Source organism: Mixophyes fleayi, chromosome 6, assembly GCF_038048845.1.
Source record: "Mixophyes fleayi isolate aMixFle1 chromosome 6, aMixFle1.hap1, whole genome shotgun sequence".
In the NCBI taxonomy this organism is placed as follows: domain Eukaryota; kingdom Metazoa; phylum Chordata; class Amphibia; order Anura; family Limnodynastidae; genus Mixophyes; species Mixophyes fleayi.
Genome location: NC_134407.1, coordinates 198,741,542 through 198,761,705, shown reverse-complemented (window position 1 = coordinate 198,761,705; position 20,164 = coordinate 198,741,542). Strand labels below are relative to the sequence as shown.

The window sequence follows — 20,164 nt, the reverse complement described above, 5'->3', positions numbered from 1 at the left end:
CCTATAGGAGATCTCTTGATGGTGGAGGCATGGAGTCGGCAGGTAATGTATAGGTGACCAGTGTACAATACAAAGCCCAAGAGACAATAGCTGTGGCATCCCCACGGCTAATTGCTCCCTTTGAACATCTGTAGCTGCATTGACGTGATGACGACGTGGAGACAATAATGTCATGTTTTGCTTTTGACATGGCCAAACACCTCGTCCCTGCCCCATTCCCTCCCTGAAATAGTAGACTTTAGTGGGTGTCCTTTGCATTCAAAGATTAATTGAACGTGGCTCTATTCTGTAGCGTATTGGCCAGTTCTGGTCATGTGCAGAGTGTCAAACAGCTTGAGAACAACGAATGGAGATTTCCGACGGAAGTAAAATGTTTCCTGAACGAGTTAACAAAAGTAATTTCAATAAAACTTTCTGTAACAATCATCGTTACAAAGCAAATCAAACCCTCTCTGTGATTGCCTATTTATAAAATAAACTGACTTCTTGATTGCAGCATAAAAGTTTTCATCAAACCTATTCGCAATTGCGAAGCGGCTAGTTCATTCCTATAATCCCTGGTAAATGTGTAGTAAATGTTATTTCCAAAGAAAACAATCACAGCTCTTCGCAAAAGTCCGGTGACGGTGTGAATACTACAAATCTCTTGACATTATTCCAGTAATAACTTGCTTATTCAACATTTAGATGTGAAGATAGAAATTTTTTTGTATTTTACATTTGCAAATACTGAATTTTCTTTTAAATTAACCCTGTAAACCAGAATAAATTAAGCTCTGTTTTTATGTGGTCATTTCACAGCAACACTAAGGGAAATGTTTCAATTGAGGACAGAGAGTATAGAATTGTAGACCCTCATGTCTGTGCTATGTTCCGACAGTTTAGAGCAGGGTTTCCCAAATACCCGTCCTCATGGCCCCCTGACAGTGCATGTTTTCCATATTTCCTTGTTGTAGCACAGGGGAATTTATTACTGAGACGTGGTAACAGATCCACAGGTTGTACTAATTATTTCCCTTGTCACCTGGAAAACTTCTGATAGGGGATGTGGGTCATGAGGACTGGGTTTGTCAAACCCTGGTGTAGAGTCTATTAAGCAGTATTTAAGTTTTTTCTTTTGTTTTTCTTTATGATTTTCATGTTGTTCTTTTTTCCCGTCTTTTTCCTCTTTCAAATCGAAAAAAAGCAAAGTAAATGCAAAACAGTAGTGCAGACTGTTACTGAAAGGAGGTATAGCAAAAATTAAAGGAAAATGTACAGTATCATGGACACATAAACCTTTCAGTGTTTAGATATTATTTTTTCTGATCATTAAAAAAATGACAAATTTTTTTTTATAAAGGCATATTTTCCAACATTTGAACCTACTTAATAGGACATTGAAGCACCTCCAACACTTCCTCCCTTAAAAACACCCTCCACATGCAGAAGTGGGGGGTGAGCGGAAACAACAGTGCGGCAGTTTGGTTAGTTCACTAAAATTGGGACTGTCCCATCTAAATCAGCAGGGGGCGGGGTTGTCCCAATTCTGGGGGACTGTCTTGCCATCCTGACTTTTGGGACTTTTGTCACAGGGAGCATATGACCCATGGTAACAGGTGGTACTGGTACGGGGTATGTGGTGGCCTATAGATTCATAAGTGCTAGACACACCCTCCATTGTGATGCAGCCACGCCCCCTTTCCGGTGATGTCACAATTCCAAAAATTGTAGTGTTGGGAGATCTGTTCCATTGCATTTAATGACTTACGAGCAGATGGTGGACGTAGTTTCTCATGTGGGTTATTTATTAATAGAAAACAATTGAGCACTGGTTGAACATAAACAGAAGGGACTAATGATCTCTGTATAAATCTCCATTCAATTTCCGTCCACCCTCCAATAAAACACAAAGCCGAATTGCCCATCAGCACTTATCCTACCTGTTTCATTGTATGTCACCCAATACATTATTTAAAAAAGAATTATTTTTCTAAGTCCAGGCTATACATCTTCCAGACAGAAGTGAAAAGCAATTCACATTAAGGGCCTGGTTCTTTACAATCCAAATCAGGTGAATGGAGAGTATCCATAGAATCTATCTGAAGTACTAAAATATTTCAAATATGCTCCCAAAAAGCCTGTATGGTCTTATCATGCTACGTACAAACAGCGTTAACCTAAACTTTTTTTTTTTAGTTTAGTTTAGCATGAGCATTGAGGAAGCATTTGGGGTTTTAAGTTATTGAAAACATTATCATTACACAAGAGCATTCAGTGTCAGAATTCAGTGTAGGGGTGTATTGAGAACATTTAAATATAGACTCATAGACGGGCTTGGGAAGAATCACCTGTTCCCATAGAATTCAATGGGGAAGTTAACATGCACCAAATGATAAGAAGTGTTCACACAACAAGGAAACTAATTAAAGCAAGATAAGTGCTTGTGTGTACTTACTCGTATATCATAATGTGATCTATTTTGCTTGCATTTCACTTATGTTTACTTAGCACAGTCAAATGATCGCTGAATGCTTAAATTCATACACTGTGTGTAATCAGCCCAAGTCTGACAAACAAATTGCAAAAAATAGAAACTCAAAAGTAAAATTCTACAGTTCTAAATTTTGCAACGCCAGCTTTTATAAATGTAACAGAAACAATAGAATGTATACCTCCCAACAATGTCTGTCCCCAACAGTGGGGCAGGACCACAACACAAAGGGGGCGTGGTCACATCATGACAGGAGCGTGGCCACTCCCCCAGAGGGCTGCCTAGATTTGTAATGCGCTAGGCTGCCCATTACATACTTCCCTTTCCCCAACATTGCCACCCATGGGAAAAGCATGTCCCTAAAACTGGGACTGTCCTGCTGAAATCGGGAGAGTTGGAAGGTATGAGAACGCAATTGCCCTATGCCAATCTGACTTAATTTAGGACAAGTGCATTCTTAGCACTAATCTTTTTTTTCTAGTGACAAGCCCTTCTTACTTTTTGTAGATGACACTGTGGATCCTAACAATTATTATTATTATTATTATTACCATTTATTTATATAGCGCCACTGATTCCGCAGCGCTGTACAGAGAACTCCCTCACATCAGTCTCTGCCCCATTGGGGCTTACAGTCTAAATTCCCTAACATACACACACACACACAGACAGACTAGGGTCAAATTATTAGCAGACAATTACGGTAACCTACCAGTATGTTTTTGGAGTATGGGAGGAAACCGGAGCACCCGGAGGAAACCCACGCAAACAGGGGTAGAACATGCAAACTCCTTACAGATAAGGCCATGGTCGGGAATTGAACTCATGACCCCAGTGCTGTAAGGCAGAAGTGCTAACCACTAAGTCCTTCCCCATATCCAGATAAGTCCCGACCCTTTTTTAGCGCTGAATCACAAGAGCACAGGAAATTAAACCTTCTCACCACGTATTTTAGATATAGTGCAAACCACATAGGGCCTGATTCATTAAGGGACGCACATAAATCGGATATACGCACATCCGAATTCAACTAGGAGCGGATCTGAAGATTTGTGTGGTTATAAACTCGGGTGTAGGTCTCCTCTGCTCTACTATACATTACACTGCAGAATACATTTAATATCTATGTGAAATATAAACTCACAAAAGATACAAAAAAAAAACTATTCAATTCAGGTCACCTGTTTATAATATAGGCCTCAATGATAAAAACATTAAAAAATAAAGTGTTTTTTTTCTATGGAATACATTTATTAGGATGTTATGAATGTCTACTGTACATAAAATACAAAAGGTTAAAGGTTACCATACCTTTAGTTATCATTGAATTTACATTTAACTTGCTTTTGACTGTGAGCTATTGTTTTCTGTTATCAGCCACTTCCACTTGAGACTGGGGAGAAGCAAAACAGCATTTTCTTGCAGCTAACGCCAGTAACAGCGCTCCGTGTAAGAGCCCCTATTGAGGACAATTAGTCCGATTTGACTTGAGATCTGAGCTGCTTTTAACAAGTGCACTAAAGAAGACTGAGCTGAAATTGAACTGATTAACATCTCACTTTAAAACAGCAGAGGGTGCTAGTATTAACTTTGTAGGATTTAAAGTTTTTTTGACAGATAATTTCTATTCTTTTTTATATATGGGACACAACAATGATACATTAAATATGGATTTATAAAAAAAATATAGAAAATAATATTACCTTTTCATATAGCTTTGATTTAACTTTACTGATCATTTAAAAACAAAGTAACAATTGTTATATATTATAGACAGTATACTAGCTAATATAACCATTCAAAAGTAACTATTTCTGTATATTAGTATTTATTCTCACAAATTCACCAAATGTTTTTTTCTATTTATATATTTCTGGGGTTACAGGCAATGTAGTAGAGGACTTGGCTATATGATCTGCATATCTGATGTCACGTAAGGGACGCAGTTATAAACTTTTCAGCCTGTTCTCCTAAACTAAAATGTATATTGGGGGTGATTACTCCAGTCACATTCATTACAAAAGGCCAAATAATTATCATCTCCACATACAAGAACTTGGAGTGTAAACAGCTTACAAGTCTTTCTGTGCAAAGTATTAGGACTTAATTCTGCTTTAACAAATGCAATAGGATACTAGGTGGATTAGCTCGCCATCTGTTTTTTAAGGTCATATGCGCAGGCAATACATATCGGTTAAATGACCCATTTTGCAATTAGTTTGTTAATTTGACCTCTTTGCAGCAATAACATTTTGATCTCACTTCTTCACCTGTTATAATTGTGTTATAGCCCTAGAGACTTAGCTTGGCTTTTTATTAGTATGGTACAGAAAGACTTATTCTGTGTTGTAACCCATAGCAACCAATCTGACCAATTGAGGAATGCTTGCAAAAGCAGCCAATGGACACTAGGGGGTAAATGTATCAAGGTGCGATTTTGCAAAATCAGCGATTTTCTCGGGAGAGTTGAAACTCGCAGATGTATGAAGCTGAGATTTCATGTAAAATCGCCAGAGTTGTGCTCCTGTCAAAATCGCTATTTGCAAAATCGATAGAGATCAAACTCCCGACTGTTTGCCGTTCTGGCTATACAAGTCTCAAATGTATGAAGCTGCGATTAAGCAAACTCAGGAGAGTTTGCTTTCAAACACGCCAGATATAACACGTTGCTTGCTAGCAGCGTGTTGTATAAACACGCCACTGTTACACTGTCTGTCATACAGCTGCTGGAGCTCCTGTAAAGAATAGATAAAAGTAAAAAAAAAAAAAAAAAAATTGTGGGGTCCCCCCTCTATTTAGTCTTAACCCTAGTGCTGCCTGACTACTGCTGGTTCTGTGAAAATCATGTAGGAAGAGCCCTAGTGCTATGAGCACTGGGCTGGGTGTCCCTAGAGGGGGGCCCCGGTTGTTTTTGTCAGCGGAATCCAGCCCAGCGCTGAACAGCCTGGGGTTGGTTAGTCATTATGGTAGGGGGAAACCTGCCGCATGTCCCCCTGCTATAGTGCCTCCAACCCCGGCTGGTTTGCCTGGTGCTGGTTCCGTGAAAATAGGGGGAACCCCACGCAAATTTTTTTTCCAATTTTCACAGAACCAGGAGTAGTCAGGCAGCACTAGGGTTAAGACTGAATAGAGGAGGGACCCCACGCTCCGGCAGCTGTATGACAGGCAGTGTAACAGTGATGTGTTTATAGAACTCGCAGCTACAAAACAGGAGAGTTAGCTAACACGGGAGTGTTTTACATCGCAGCAAATCGCCAGAGATGACCAGCGATTGTGAAGATCAGGGTCAAAATCGCAGCTTGATACATTTGAGAAAATTTTGACCAAAATCGCGGGTTATCACCCACGATTTGCCGCGATTTTAAACTGCTTAAAAAATCGGACCTTAAAACTTGTAAATAGATTATATGCCACCCCAGAAAAACTACACAAAATATGGCCATCCACCCCTCCATCTTGCTGGCGTAACTGCACGGAAAAGGGAGACATATTCCATGTGTTCTGGTCTTGCCCGGTGCTGCGGCCCCTGTGGAATGAGGTAGCTCTACTCCTTAATAAAGTATTTAGATACCACGTACATTTTACCCCTGAATTGGTTCTATTACACCATTATCCAGCTTCAATCCCGAAGTGGGATAGATACGTGATGGGTCAGATCTTCATAGGCGTGGAAACAGCCCCTTCCTCCTCCAATGGCAAAAGTTATTTCTAAAACCAATTTCCGTTTTGAAATGGAAACACTTGGAGTGCCTTATTCCACAGCGACTGCTTCCCCTTTGGTGGAATGGTGAGCGTGGCATGTATATATGATAGATGGTGAGGGGGCACCGAAACGGGATCCACAGCAAAGTACAAGAGCTAAGGCCTTAAAAATATATAGAGTATGATGGATCTGGAGAGCTCAAGAATTAAAGCTGTGTATAGTATATGCCTTTGGTTACTTGGATGACATTAGGTTGGGCCACCCAGTACATTCATGTGCCCAATATAACGCATTGAAAGGGTTTTTGATGTATCTTCTTTGGTTAAAAGTTGCTGATATATTGTTGTGTTCCTTACCCACTATGTACCACCCCCTCCCCTTTTACCCATTTGTTTATTGTCCTTCCCTCCTCCCCACTCCCCCCCTTTTTTATTTCTGTACCCCTTAAAAACTTTTGCAAATTTTAATAAAAACTTTTAAAGGGAAAAAAAAAATCGGACCTTGATACATTTACCCCTCGATTGGGTACACATTTTTTTTTAAAGAAAATGGAACTAATGGTCTGAGCACAGAATTGGGTTTTTTTTTGTTTTTTTAAATGACTTCATACTTATGAATTATTATGTTTTAATGTGTGGTTAGTTGCAAGCCCCAGAGGAATTTTAATATTATTGGATATTTGGCAGCTCTTGAGAAAGATGTGAGAGAGGCACCAAAACTTTTTCTACCTGATATACACAACCATAGGCTACAACCCATGTTGCTACTTCAAGATGCGTATGCTGCTTATATGCTGCCAATGATATACATTTGTCTCTTTGCAAAAATATTCATGAGCTAGTCTGCAGGGGCAGGCTGCAGACAGAATTAAATTCCCTCTGGGTACTTCTTCTAGCACACACACAGGTGTACCACATGGATGTAGCACTTGGTTTGTTGTGTTGTGATTCGTGTGTAGTGCTAGGGTGGAGGGTAAATACACTGTTTGTATTTTCGGGCAGGGCCACTGATGCCACTTAGTGGCCGGCTATTAATGTGGAAACTACTGTTTAGCCAGATGTAGGGTTGTAGGAGAATTGTGATGAAAATTGCTGCTTATGCTATCCTGTCACTTCCCAAATAAACAGCAAGATTGATTCAGCAGTACATTGTTTGCCGTACTCTATGCAAATATGTATATATATATATATATATATATATATATACTTATCCAGCACCATATTTTTACAATATTAAGGATACTGGGATCACAATACTGCAACAGCTGTCATCATTTTTCATCATAGACATCATAGACTCGCGCTTTCTCAAAATTAATATCTCTAAAACTGAACTAATTGTCTTCCCTCCCCCCAGGCTCCCCTCTCACCACAACCTCTCCGCTGCCTGGGTGTCACCCTTGACTCCTCTCTTTCCTTTGTCCCCCACATCCAATCTCTAGCCCAAACCTGCCGCTTCCAGCTGGGTAACATTGCCCACATCCGACCCTTCCTCTCACAAGATGCCACCAAAACCATCATACACGCTCTCATCATCTCCCGCCTCGACTACTGCAACCTTCTCCTTACTGGCCTCCCCCTCTCCCACCTTGCCCCCCTTCGCTCTGTTCTCAATGCGGCCGCCCGACTCATCTTTCTCTCACGCCGCTCCTCCTCCCCTCTCTGCCTTGCCTTACACTGGCTCCCCTTCCCCTACAGGATCCTTTTCAAGCTCCTCACCACCACTTACAAAGCTCTCTCCCAGTTCTACTGCCCCCTATATCTCCAACCTCCTCACCATTCACACCCCTGCCCGCTCCCTGCGCTCGGCCAATGACCGTCGCCTCTCCTCCACTCTGATCACGTCTTCCCACTCCAGAATCCAAGACTTCTCCCGAGCTGCTCCCCTCCACTGGAATGACCTCCCTCGCTCCATCCGTCTCTCACCCAGTCTGTGCTGATTCAAACGGGCACTCAAAACTCACCTGTTCCTCAAAGCCTACCAACAATCCACTTAACCCTTACCTTGTTGCACCTTCGCAAACATCCTTCTCTCGTTCTCCCCTCTCTCCACCAGCCCCGCCTTTCTCTCCCTTACTTTAATGGCTCCCTCCTGTGCCTGTTTGTCCACCCTCCCTTAGGATGTGAGCTCGTATGAGCAGGGCCCCTCTCCCCTCCTGTCTCCATACCTGTTCTTCTACTCCATCTTCGCTCATATGTCTGCCCGGAGTTCTGAAGTATTGGTACTTTGTGTTTATTGCTCTGTACTATGTCACCCTGTATGGTCTCCTGTTTGTACTATGTACGGCGCTGTGGAAACCTTGGGGCGCCTAACAAATAAATGATAATAATAATAATAATAATAATAATAATAATAATAATAGACCCAGATGTTGAAAAAGTAACTTTAATTAGCCATCTTCTACTTCATTATCCATGTCAACATAGTCATGTTGTGTGTTTAGGTAATGGGCCAGTGAGCTGTTGTAGACGTCAGTATTATTACTATTAGTTAAATATATAGCACCTACATATTCCTCAGCACTTTACAGAGAATATTTAATCTTTGACATCTGTCCCTGCCTCAATGGAGCTTACAATCTATATTCCCTAAGACACACACCAACTGCCCAATGTACCCCTGGTATTTCTGCCCACCAATATGCCTGGTTCTCATGCTGGAGACCAGAGACCAAGTCCAAACAAATGGTTTATTTCAGTGTAGTGAGCTGTGCTAAAACTGGTATCTAGTGTAGACCATAAAATATATTACCGTTCCACATATCTTACAAATGTCCATCTGCTTTCTATCAACAGCACTGAGAAAATAGATGATCGTTTCTAGGGGAAGTGGCTGGTTCAGGGATTTAGTAGTCAAACTATCAACAAAAAAATGATGAAGTCTCTTTAGATCGATTTCCAGTGTTAACTTGCACTAGATATTCCTGTTGGGTTGAGAGAATATTACATTTGTAATTTATTGGTAGAACAATTTATGATTTGGAGAATTACTTTTTTCTAAATAAATATTAAACCTCACAGTTAAGAACCTAACTGTTTGTCTATTTTCTGAGATTTGTGGCCAGCTTCAAATCAGTGGTGTAAAAAAAGATATTTTCACTAAATCGACCAGACATTAGATAAATGTATGGAAAATGCAATGAAAACAGGACTGTGACCAAACATTAGCAAAAAATAAAAGGTATTTAATATTTTAACCATAAATTCATTAAACAAGTTCTGCTTCACGCGTATGTTGCAATGATCATATATTTTCCAAACATCTTATTAAATGTCAACCTTCTAAAATTAGCATTGTCCTGCACCAGGAACAGTATAGAGAGTACACACAAGGGGGCAGTAGATCAATTCATGGGATTATGTCAGTTAATAACCTAATAACCAGCCTTTGTACATAGTAGGTCATACAAGCTCCTTTTGACAGTAGTGAGGAAGAAAACAAGATCTGTTGGCGTCTAAAAATTGAAAATGGCCAGTGATACATATATTTAAAAATCAACTTGAAAACAATACAGAATTAGCTGCGAAAACTATTTTTTTTATAAGTAAATATTCCTTTCTTCTTGGTGATTACATAGTCTTATAAATCAGGAGTCCAAACAAACTTAATCTAATTTAGTAGGACTGTTATTAAAAAAGTTATCATCACACTTACAGAAATCCTTTTAAGTCAGACCCAGTCCTCAAGAGCTACCAACAGGTCATGTTCCCTGGATTTCTGTCTATAGAAACAGATTGAATTGTTACTGATTAAAGAAAATAAATGAACTCCCCTGTATATAATTTAAAAAATCCTGAAAACATGAACTGTTGGTAGCTCTTGAGGACTGAGTTTGAACACCTATGCTTTAACTAACGAATATCTGGCTATTAACACCTATTTATACACTAGAGGGGAAATGTATCAAGCTGAGAGTTTCCAGTGGGTTTGAAATGTGGAGATGTTGCATACAGCAACCAATCAGATTCTGGCTATTAGTTGTAGAATGTACTAACTAAATGATAACTAGAATCTGATCGGTTGCTATAGGCAACATCTCCACATTTCAAACCTGCCAGAAACTCTCAGCTTTATACATTTACCCCTAGCAAGTTGCTAGATTTACAATCATGAGTTTAATGAATGTTTTCTGGGACGGTTATTAAGTCTGTATTTGTGGACCAGGACTTAATAACTTTCACATTCACATTCACATTTTAATTAATATGAGATTTGCGTAAAGACAAAATGGTAATTTATTGAACTAACAGATAATCTGGGAGCTGCTCAATACTAGTTCCAAACAGAAAAGTGTACTAGCTGTTCTTCCAGCAGGAATCTTCTTTTTAGGGGGGTATTCAATTGTTAGCGAGATCCCCGGAAAACGAGCGCTCGAAAAATATTAGCGTTAATACGGTAATTACTCACTGATATTCATCTCGCAGCTCCCTGAGCTGCGAGATGAAATTCAGCAAGTAAACTACCGTATTAACGGTATTTACGCGCATATTACCATACTATCGGTAATATTTTTCGAGCGCTCGTTTTTCCGGGGATCTCGCTAACAATTGAATACCCCCCTTAGTGTCTCAGTTTTGGAAATATGACCATTACTCCCAGGGGTGACTATTAAGGAGCTGTATTCAGCTATTATGTAACACCATGGTGTATACGTCCTATCTTTACCTACTGTGCTATGCGCTATGGACTGTTATTACTTAGAATCTGCAGAACATTAAGAATTTAAACAAATTAAATGAAGACACCATTTATTACAGTGGTATTAAACCAGATAAGTACTTTATCCAATTTGAAAATTTATATAATAAACTATTAGTTTCCATGTTGGAGAATTTATATTACTGTACCCATTAGCGCTCTCTTGTTTTATCTTTTTCTTTTCTATTTCAACAAAAAATCTGTTGCTGATTAAGGACTGTAAAAGAGTAGCAAGAAGTTTATTTATTTTCTTATCGTTATTTATCATAAAAAAATATTAACTGTGGTGGCAGCAGTGTTTAGGACTTGTTTTTTCGGCCTATCTATCTATCTATCTATCTATCTATCTATCTATGTATCTATCTATCTATCTATCTATCTATCTCATATCTATCTATCTATCTAATATCTATCTATCTATCAATCATATATCTATCTATCTATATATCTATCTATCTCATATCTATCTATCTATCTCATATCTATCTATCTATCTATCTAATATCTATCTATCTATCAATCATATATCTATCTATCTATATATCTATCTATCTCATATCTATCTATCTATCTCATATCTATATATCTATCTATCTATCTATCTCATATCTATCTATCGATCTATCTCATATCTATATATCTATCTATCTCATATCTATCTATCTCATATATATCTATCTATCTATCTCATATATATCTATCTCATATCTATGTATCTATCTATCTAATTTCTATCTGTGATAGATAGATAGATAGATAGATAGATAGATAGATAGATAGATAGAGAGATAGATAGAGAGATAGATATGAGATAGATAGATATTAGATAGATAGATAGATAGATATGAGATAATATATATTAGATAGATGTATAGATACGAGATAGATAGATATTAGATAGATAGATAATCTATCTAACTAATATCTATCTATCTCATATCTATCTATCTATCAGACTTATTTATTACAAATTAGCAGACATAAGTGCTTACACAGAGTATAGTACATGTTACAATGTTGTTTATTTTTAAATGTGAACATATAATTAGTTTGTGCACAATTTACAAACGAGTTACAAAGTCTCTGATAAAAAACAATATCTACACAACGTTTGACAGAATCGACTCTTCAGTCGAATTATATTACAAAGTATATACAAAAAACATATGTGGTTGAAGCTATCGAAAATGTAAGAAATTCACTGTAATTACAAGTTTATGTACAAAATTCAGTAGAAAAGTGACGTCACAGGCTAGCGATCATACAATACATAACCAAGTAGAAACTTTTTTGTTTTTTACATACGCTTGAAGTCGTCACAGAATCCCCCAGCACTTACCTGTAGCCAGCTAAAAAAAATGAGTAACTTGCCATTTGTATATTGTTGTTTTTGAAGCTTATATGGGGGTGAGCAGCTGCAATGGAGTGTGGGTACTTCCAGTGCCTGCTGGAAGCTCCGAGGTACCTTTTGGTAATGTTGATCTCAATTAAATTTTTAGTACCGCTATGGGTAGTCTCACTCTTTACGACATACTTACCTCCTCTCGGAAACTTGTTTCCGGGAGAGGGGCGTGACTGGAGGGCGGGAGGAGGCGGGGCACGGCCAATCACATCATTTTGTTGTCATGGCCAATAGGAAGCAGCAAACATCTTCTTATGTCCCTGGCCATAGTCTGTGACATAACACCTACTCCTTATGACAGACATATTCGACTAGCTAACACAGCCCAGTATCGGACTACTAGGATATACCCTATAAACCTATAGGACAATCTAGCCCTGCTGTAGAAAGATACTTCATAATTTTTTTTTTGCTAATGACAGCTCAGTGCTGGGGGTTTGTTTTCCAAATGCAAGATTGATTTTACTGTCTGTTCCTATGTACTCAAAGAATAAGCTATACACATTTATTTAAAAGTGTTCCAATGCACACCTTCCAGCTGTCCCAATATTTGTGGAACAGTCCGTTTTTCTGACAGTTAAAAGGGGCATGGACTACAAAATGGGGAGGTGGACTCTTGTGGAAGTGGTGTGGTATTGGCAGATTGGTGGTTAAGGCACGATGAATATGTTACCTAATTTGTCCTTATCTTACAATGGGAAATAATAATGGAAGGTGTGCAGGTGAAAATATTGATACAGATAAGTAAAAACCTTCATTTAACTGTACAGGTGAAACATATAGGTTATCAATACTGTGTAACACACTGTGAAGCTATTTAACAAATAGCTCTAGATTATTAAACTTCTTTCATTCACAATTGTTCATCAGCAATTATGTAAACGTTTCGGTCAACTTTACAAACTATGTTCTCTACATATATAATTCTTGGACACCTCATTAATTTGTTGACGCAGCGTCACATGTGGTCACGTGATCTTTGGAACCAAGTTGTATGTAATTAATACATTGCTTATCTGTAAGCAGTTCACTTATCTAGATGTGTTTTAAACAGAAAACAAAGCCACTTTTTATATTATTACATAATAGCCTGGGTATAGTGAATTATATAATATACCTGAAGAAAGTGATATGATTGTCTAAATCTGTTCACCATGTCTGTTATATCATTTAGATTAAGCTAGCATTGCTTAAAAGGGTGACGCATCTCTATCTTTCAGCAGCCCAAAGTTTGTGTTATTGTCTAGCAAATCACCCAAGGTAACAGAAATGCTGTGTACAGTCAGAGGCAGACTGGACTGGGGGGCAGGGGGGCATCTTTTCCCCCGGGCCGATCCCATAATGGGCTTTCTTGGGCTGGGTCACTAGGCCAACTTCATTTTTTTTCCCTTTAAAAGGTTCCTAATAGGTCGAGACTTGCCCCCCTGGCTAAATTTTGCCAGCCATCCCCTGTGTATAGTCTTTTTAGATTAGTTGGGGCAGGTATGGAGCAAGTGTGGTCACAACAAGCTAACTGACATGCAATGGTTTGCAGATTTAAGCTTTTTGTCTTGTATCATATCTAATTAGGACATGACACCTGTGGTATAGAATATTAGAGAATATGAAAGTCAAATGGGTTTTCCAAGAATTAAAGGTGATTCTTACACACGTTTTGGACTATGTTTCTCTGTGAGGATTAGAAGCTGTAAACCCTTTTCTAAAACACCAGAACTACTTTGGACAAATAGGCAAAATGTTTGGATTATTTGCCAATGCAGGAAACAAAATAACTTGTCACTGAATTGGATCGGATCTTACTGCCTTATTGCAGAGACCAAGGGCCTCATGTACAGTTGGATGTGATTTCCATTTAAACGCAAATGGAAATTGCATCCCAAAAAAGACACATCTTACGAGGGTATGTTGAGCCAGACATATCTAAGCTGATGATCGTCACTATAAGTTTGGTTTTCTGCTATGTTATTCTGTTCTCTAAATGTAGGAGGACATTTTATAAAAGTGGTGGAATCCGAAAAACGTTTTTTGGTCACTGTAGTTGTTGTTTTCTGTGTTTACTTATTAAAAAAAAAAATATGTGGAGCGCTAATGCATTCGGATAAACATAGTTAAAAATATTGCATAAAGGTGTTGGGGAAAGGCTGTATAACGTTATAGAATGTGTAATACAAAAAAAGAGAAATTTAGAGGCACGTTAAGGCAAAATTTCAGTTCCTCCTCTTTTAGACAATATCTCTTTAAGACTATTGATAAGTCAGCCTTTGAAATTTGGATCTATAACGGATATATTACATTGGCTTAGGTAAATCATAGTTTTAAGGACAACATTCACAAAAGGTTTGGCCTATGTAAAATACAAGATAGATGCCCACTTATAAATTATATGCTCAAATCAAGAAGCATTTAAGCCATGACGATTTTACTGCTCAGCACTGGGCAACAGGCTAAGCGGCCCTTCAGCATGATTGTCTGGTTCACTTCTGGTATGACTGTGGCTTGTTAATGCGGATGGATGATGACCACACACTCACAGGCCAGTGGAGGTATTCTGCAATCATGTTCCAATGGTCCAATTCATTTCAATCACTTTATTATTGGTCAATGTTTTACTGCACTCTCTGCACTCTAAGGCTAATTGCCCATTATCCATTGAAGTATTGTAGTATTGATTGTCAGCATCAGACATTACTATCTGAAGACAGACACTACTGCCTAAACAAATGTCTTCTTATTAAGACATGCCACAATGGGCTCAGGATGTAATGCATATCAGAAAATCTACAGTACAACTATATTCCTTTAAAGGGAAAAAGTATGCCTTTAAATCCAAAAATAAGTTTATCCGTTTTCATGTAATATTTTGTTGATAAATTGATGAATTTGTAAGACAATAAGTAATAAAGCTAGGAAACGTCATCACGGTGCTTAAGGCACGTCTGAGAGAAAGTAACTAGAATTGATTATGAAAGTTCTGTGAACATCCCTCAAATCAAAACTTTATTAGAAATATCAAGTTCTCAATGAGTCATGTTCAATTTAGTCCATTTGGACTATAAAATGTTGCTTTAGCATAACCAGTGGTGGAAGTGGGGGGGTGTATATAGTGGTATGTCATACTGCCACTTCTCCTTTATTGTAAAATGATCACACTCCAATCACCTACACTCCCCTTACGTTATTCACACCGTCACTTCTAAATTTTTTCATACTGCCTGAGCATAAACGATACATGTGTTGTACATTCGTGATGTCAAACTATTATTTCTACAAAATGTTCCATTTGATGCCCATCACTTATGGGTTGTACTAGCTAAAAAGATTTTATTCTCTTAAGTGTAAATATTGAAGTTGCAGATTAGATGTTAACATTGGAGTTGAAACAGGAGCTAATTACTTTTACCCCAGGAGAAATAGGCTGAAATATCTTATGGCTCCACAGATATGAATCAATACTTTTTATTTCCCTACACAAGTTTAATTACCACTCACTGTGCCAGAGTTCAGCCTCCCAAACAGCTGCAGAGCTTTGATAATGGAGGATTTGTATTTGCTGTCTTTAATGACAGCCCAGGTTGTAGAACCACCATCATTTCTCAGTACAAAGCTGGGTCAATGTATTAAATAACAATTAAAATTGCATAACCGACCATATCCAGAATGGAAAATAGTCAACTTGACCTTATCATCATCTATAAAAAGAAGCTTTAAAGTATGTCTTGCGTCTCCAATCTTCCTCTTCCTTGTACATTAAGAACTTCTCACTTTTCCTGGTAAAATATTGTAAACTGTGTTATTTTTAAAGCCATTTGTTGAATGATGTTCTCAGAAGTTCACGAAAAGCCAAGCGGCATTGGAAGACCTTTAATGACAGAAAGCTGCCTGGTGAACTCATGGCCATTTAATCCATAAGGCTCCTAAGGTAATTGTGTTTTACGATTGTGTCTCATTAAATTTCACTTTCTTCAACAGTCTCCTCTATTGTTTCGCCCAAAGTGAAACCGCCATCACTGCTCTCTGAAACACTGCCCCTGGTGAAATACGGCGGGGGGCCACAGTGTTTGGGGTCCAGGTCCGAGGCCACATTAACTGTGGTTTGAAGGAGCTGAACACTGCCGTTTTGTTTTCCATTGTGTACAAATAATTTATTTTTGGGCTTTTTAGTCCCTTGAGTCTTATACTTGACTTTGTTGCCCAGGAAACAACTTTTGCACGGGAAATACTGGAGCAGAAAAAGATTCCATTGTTTTCGGACCTCTGTTTTTACCTGTGAAATATAAATAGAATAAATCGGTTCAGAACTGTGTTTTACCGTATGGTACATTTGAAATAACATTTCAGAGCTTTATTTTAAGCCGTTACTGCAGAAAGTACAAATGCATGCTATGGGCAATTAAATTCCTCTGTGATAACACACTCTGGGGTATATTTACTAACCTTTGGGTTTGAAAAAGTGGAGATGTTGCCTATAGCAACCAATCAGATTCTAGCTGTCATTTTGTAGAATGTACTAAATAAATGCTAACTAGAATCTGATTGGTTGCTATAGGCAACATCTCCACTTTTTCAAACCCGCAGGTTAGTAAATATACACCCCTGACTTGTAGTATATGTGCCATTCTGCATTTCTCTGTCATTTACTTGGACAGATTCAAGTCTAAAAAAGTGGACTGATCGCAGCGATTTTTTTGTGTGAAAGTAGTACTCCCCTTTGCTCGCGCCTCATAGAGGTGTGTTTAAAAGTAATCGTTACTTTTTACCGTATAAACGGTAATAAAGCGCGGCCACTTGTACTCTTCCCATGAGTGTGTGCACCTGTCTTCAAGTTGTACGGAAAAACCTCTTTATGATACTACACTTAGATCTGACACTTCGGTTGTTTGTTTGTTTTTATAGCATAAAATTCATTCCATGGCAGGTTTGAAGCAGCCAGCAGATGGAGTGTACATGTATCCATTATTGATACTGCTGTTTGGAACCACAGTTATCATCAAATGCTGTGGGACCCAATCAGTGCTCTTTGCTGATGTACAAGCAAATTTTGGCTATTGGGAGATTTTTTTGGCACCAGCTATGTGCGATATCAGATAGACCCTAATTCCATGATGATCGAGATTGACTGTCATCTTGTACAGTGATTTGAAGACAATTTAATAGACAATGACTAAATCAGCCACCCAAATTGATGTGTGTATAGCAGGCGCGGGCTGGGAGAGGCGTGACCGGGGGGCACACAGGCGGCTGCATCCCATGAAAAGGGATGCGGCCGGGTCATTGATGACGCGGCCGCATCCCCTGTCATGTGATGCGGCCGCCTGTGCGCTGACGTGGCCGCATCTGATGTCATCAGATGCGGCCGCGGTGGAAAGTATTGTATTTTGCATCCGGGGGGCGGCCGGCCAGCCTAACCCCCGGCCCTAATAGCAACCTGACCGAGCGGCCCGGGGGGGCGCTGCCCCCCGGCCCAGGCCGCCCCTGGTGTATAGGCAACAGAAACATGAAAAATATGGTACTATGCACTGCATTATTTTTCAATTTTATATAGATCATATCCCTAACTCCTCTTTATTAAGAATTCTACAAAGGCAATGGCTCCATATACAAACTTCTATAAACATTCTGGGCCTGAGTCATTAAGGAGAGCAAAGTATAAAAAAGGAGTAACTTTGCACCTGGGCAAAATCATGTTGCATTGGAGGGGGAGGTAAATTTAAAATGTGGGGACAGATTTATAGTTGGGATAGGGCATGTCCTAGATCAACTTTAAATTTCAGTGTAAAAATAAAGCTATCAAGTATTGGTCTGCTTTATGAAAAAACAGCCAGTATTTAACTTATGTGCAAAATAATAAACTAATTTGCACCCCTTGTATTGTAACATGGTTTGTCCTGGAGAAGAGTTGCTCTTTTTTTTGCCTTACTTTCCTTAATGACTCAGGCCCTCTGCTATGAGGTGGATATAGTTAAAAAAAAAAATCCTTAAGCATTATTAGATCTACCAAGATTTTTATTTTTAAATGTAATTAGTTTCCTCACTCAGAATCTGACTACCTGAGGTTGCCTCATTATAAGCGCACCACTGAGACACAAACCCTGTCAATCGGCACTAACTCACAAACAAGGTGATTGCGTACACATGCCACATTGCCCGTTTAAGAGTTATTAGGCACACAAACTACCTGATTGCACCAAGTCATAACATCTGTACTGATATAAAAGATTCCTCCCAACTGTCCAAGTTTCGACGGGACAGTCTCCCTACCTGAAAGTTCAATAATATGTTCCCCCCTACATCAGGGTGTCTCTGGTGCCCATGGAAAATCAAGGGTGTATTGAGGGGAGGGGAAGTGGATTAGGGGTGGTTCAACTCTCAGGACGCTCTGGGCTCAACCCCCCGCCCCGTGAAACCTGGCGCACAACGAAACATGCCCTTGTTTGCGTGTCTGGTAAATTTACCCTGGCTTCCTTCGGAATAATGTTTATAGATATCCAATTTTATAGACGGCTCCATCTTTTTTTTTAAAGTCATTTAATGTCACTATCCAACATAAGCAATAAAATGGGAAATTTATCCTACAAAACTTTAAAATAACCAGTAAATTAGGGTTTACAGCGCACGTGTCCTTGCAGCGTCTTTGTACACAGTGATATACAATCATGCTTTGTACAAAGGATCCTGTGTCCTTGAAGTCTTTATAAGATAATACTGTATGCGTAAGACTATAGGAATGAGGTAATTAACAGTTTTATCGTTCCATGAAGAAGCCAACTAATTGACCTTTTCAATGATGAGGTATAAATCTCCCGCCTATTTGTACCGGGACATTTAATTCAGCGGCCTACTGAGTATTGCTTTTTAAGATACAAATTACATTTTTAAGAGAGTGATCTGTCTCCATATCCCATTTTTTCTTTTTACTTGCTGCATGTCTTAATTTTTTAAAACAAAAATAAAGTTTGGTGCATGTTGAAGACCAAAAAAAAATCAGTCCCATTATCTCTGTTTACTCAGAACATCGTTTATGTGCTGCTAACTACACGCTGTCATTTGTTTTTTGGTGAAAGTCTGTCTCACATTCTCAAATCAATAAGTTTATATTTAGCTACCAGGAGTGGTGATTATCTTCCATTAAAGCAACCTTTTCTTTGGCTCCTGCGCTAACACTTTGTTACTACACTAATTGTCTTTCTGGAAATAAATGTGTTCTTGGTTGGAGAAGGGGCAATATTAGATCAGCGCAATAAATTTGGCTTACACCATACAATAAATTGTCTTCCACTAGAAGAATTACTCTGTTGGTGACAGAGAACATTTGGCTGTTAAACTGGCCTTGGAGGAATGAAGACATCTTTGTTTTTTGTTTTTTATTAAACTGTTTATTTTGAAGAGCCAAAACAATACACAGATACAGTGAATAGGAGTAATGTTGTACACTATCACATCAATATGGCAAAGGATATAAACAAGGGAAAGTAATATGGATATTGACGTAGGAGTATCCAATGACTCAAGTTTTTAGAAGAAAGGAGAAAGGGAGGCATCTTTCAAAAAGGATATGGTCACCCTATCACCTATTTCACTGATCATAAAAATCCTCAGTGTCTTCTGGGTGTACAGATGGGCAATCTTTTCTTGATTTGCGTTCATTGTCCTTTCTGTGCGAGGTTAAGGGCTATATTTACTAAACTGCGGGTTTGAAAAAGTGGGGATGTTGCCTATAGCAACCAATCAGATTCTAGCTGTCATTTATTATCACCGTGGTACGAAACATGGTAAAAGATTATGTTCTCTCCTGGTTCTTTGATCTTCCGGACCTAGAAGATCAGTAGTAGCTCTCTCACGTCACAGAACCCTCCTGAATTGCGGCGGCTACATTCATCATTGCTTAGAA

The 20,164-nt window shown here is 38.8% G+C and overlaps 1 protein-coding gene across 1 annotated transcript in view; it reads right to left on the bottom strand.

The window, feature by feature from the left end:
- Positions 1-13,400: 13,400 nt before the first annotated feature.
- GLP2R (glucagon like peptide 2 receptor) overlaps positions 13,401-20,164 on the bottom strand; it is a 98,077-nt gene continuing 91,313 nt past the window's right edge. The window contains exon 13 of the mRNA XM_075177972.1: positions 13,401-16,540. Within this exon, the coding sequence (XP_075034073.1) occupies positions 16,223-16,540 (318 nt within the window). The 3' untranslated portion in view covers positions 13,401-16,222. The remainder of the gene's footprint in view (positions 16,541-20,164) is intronic.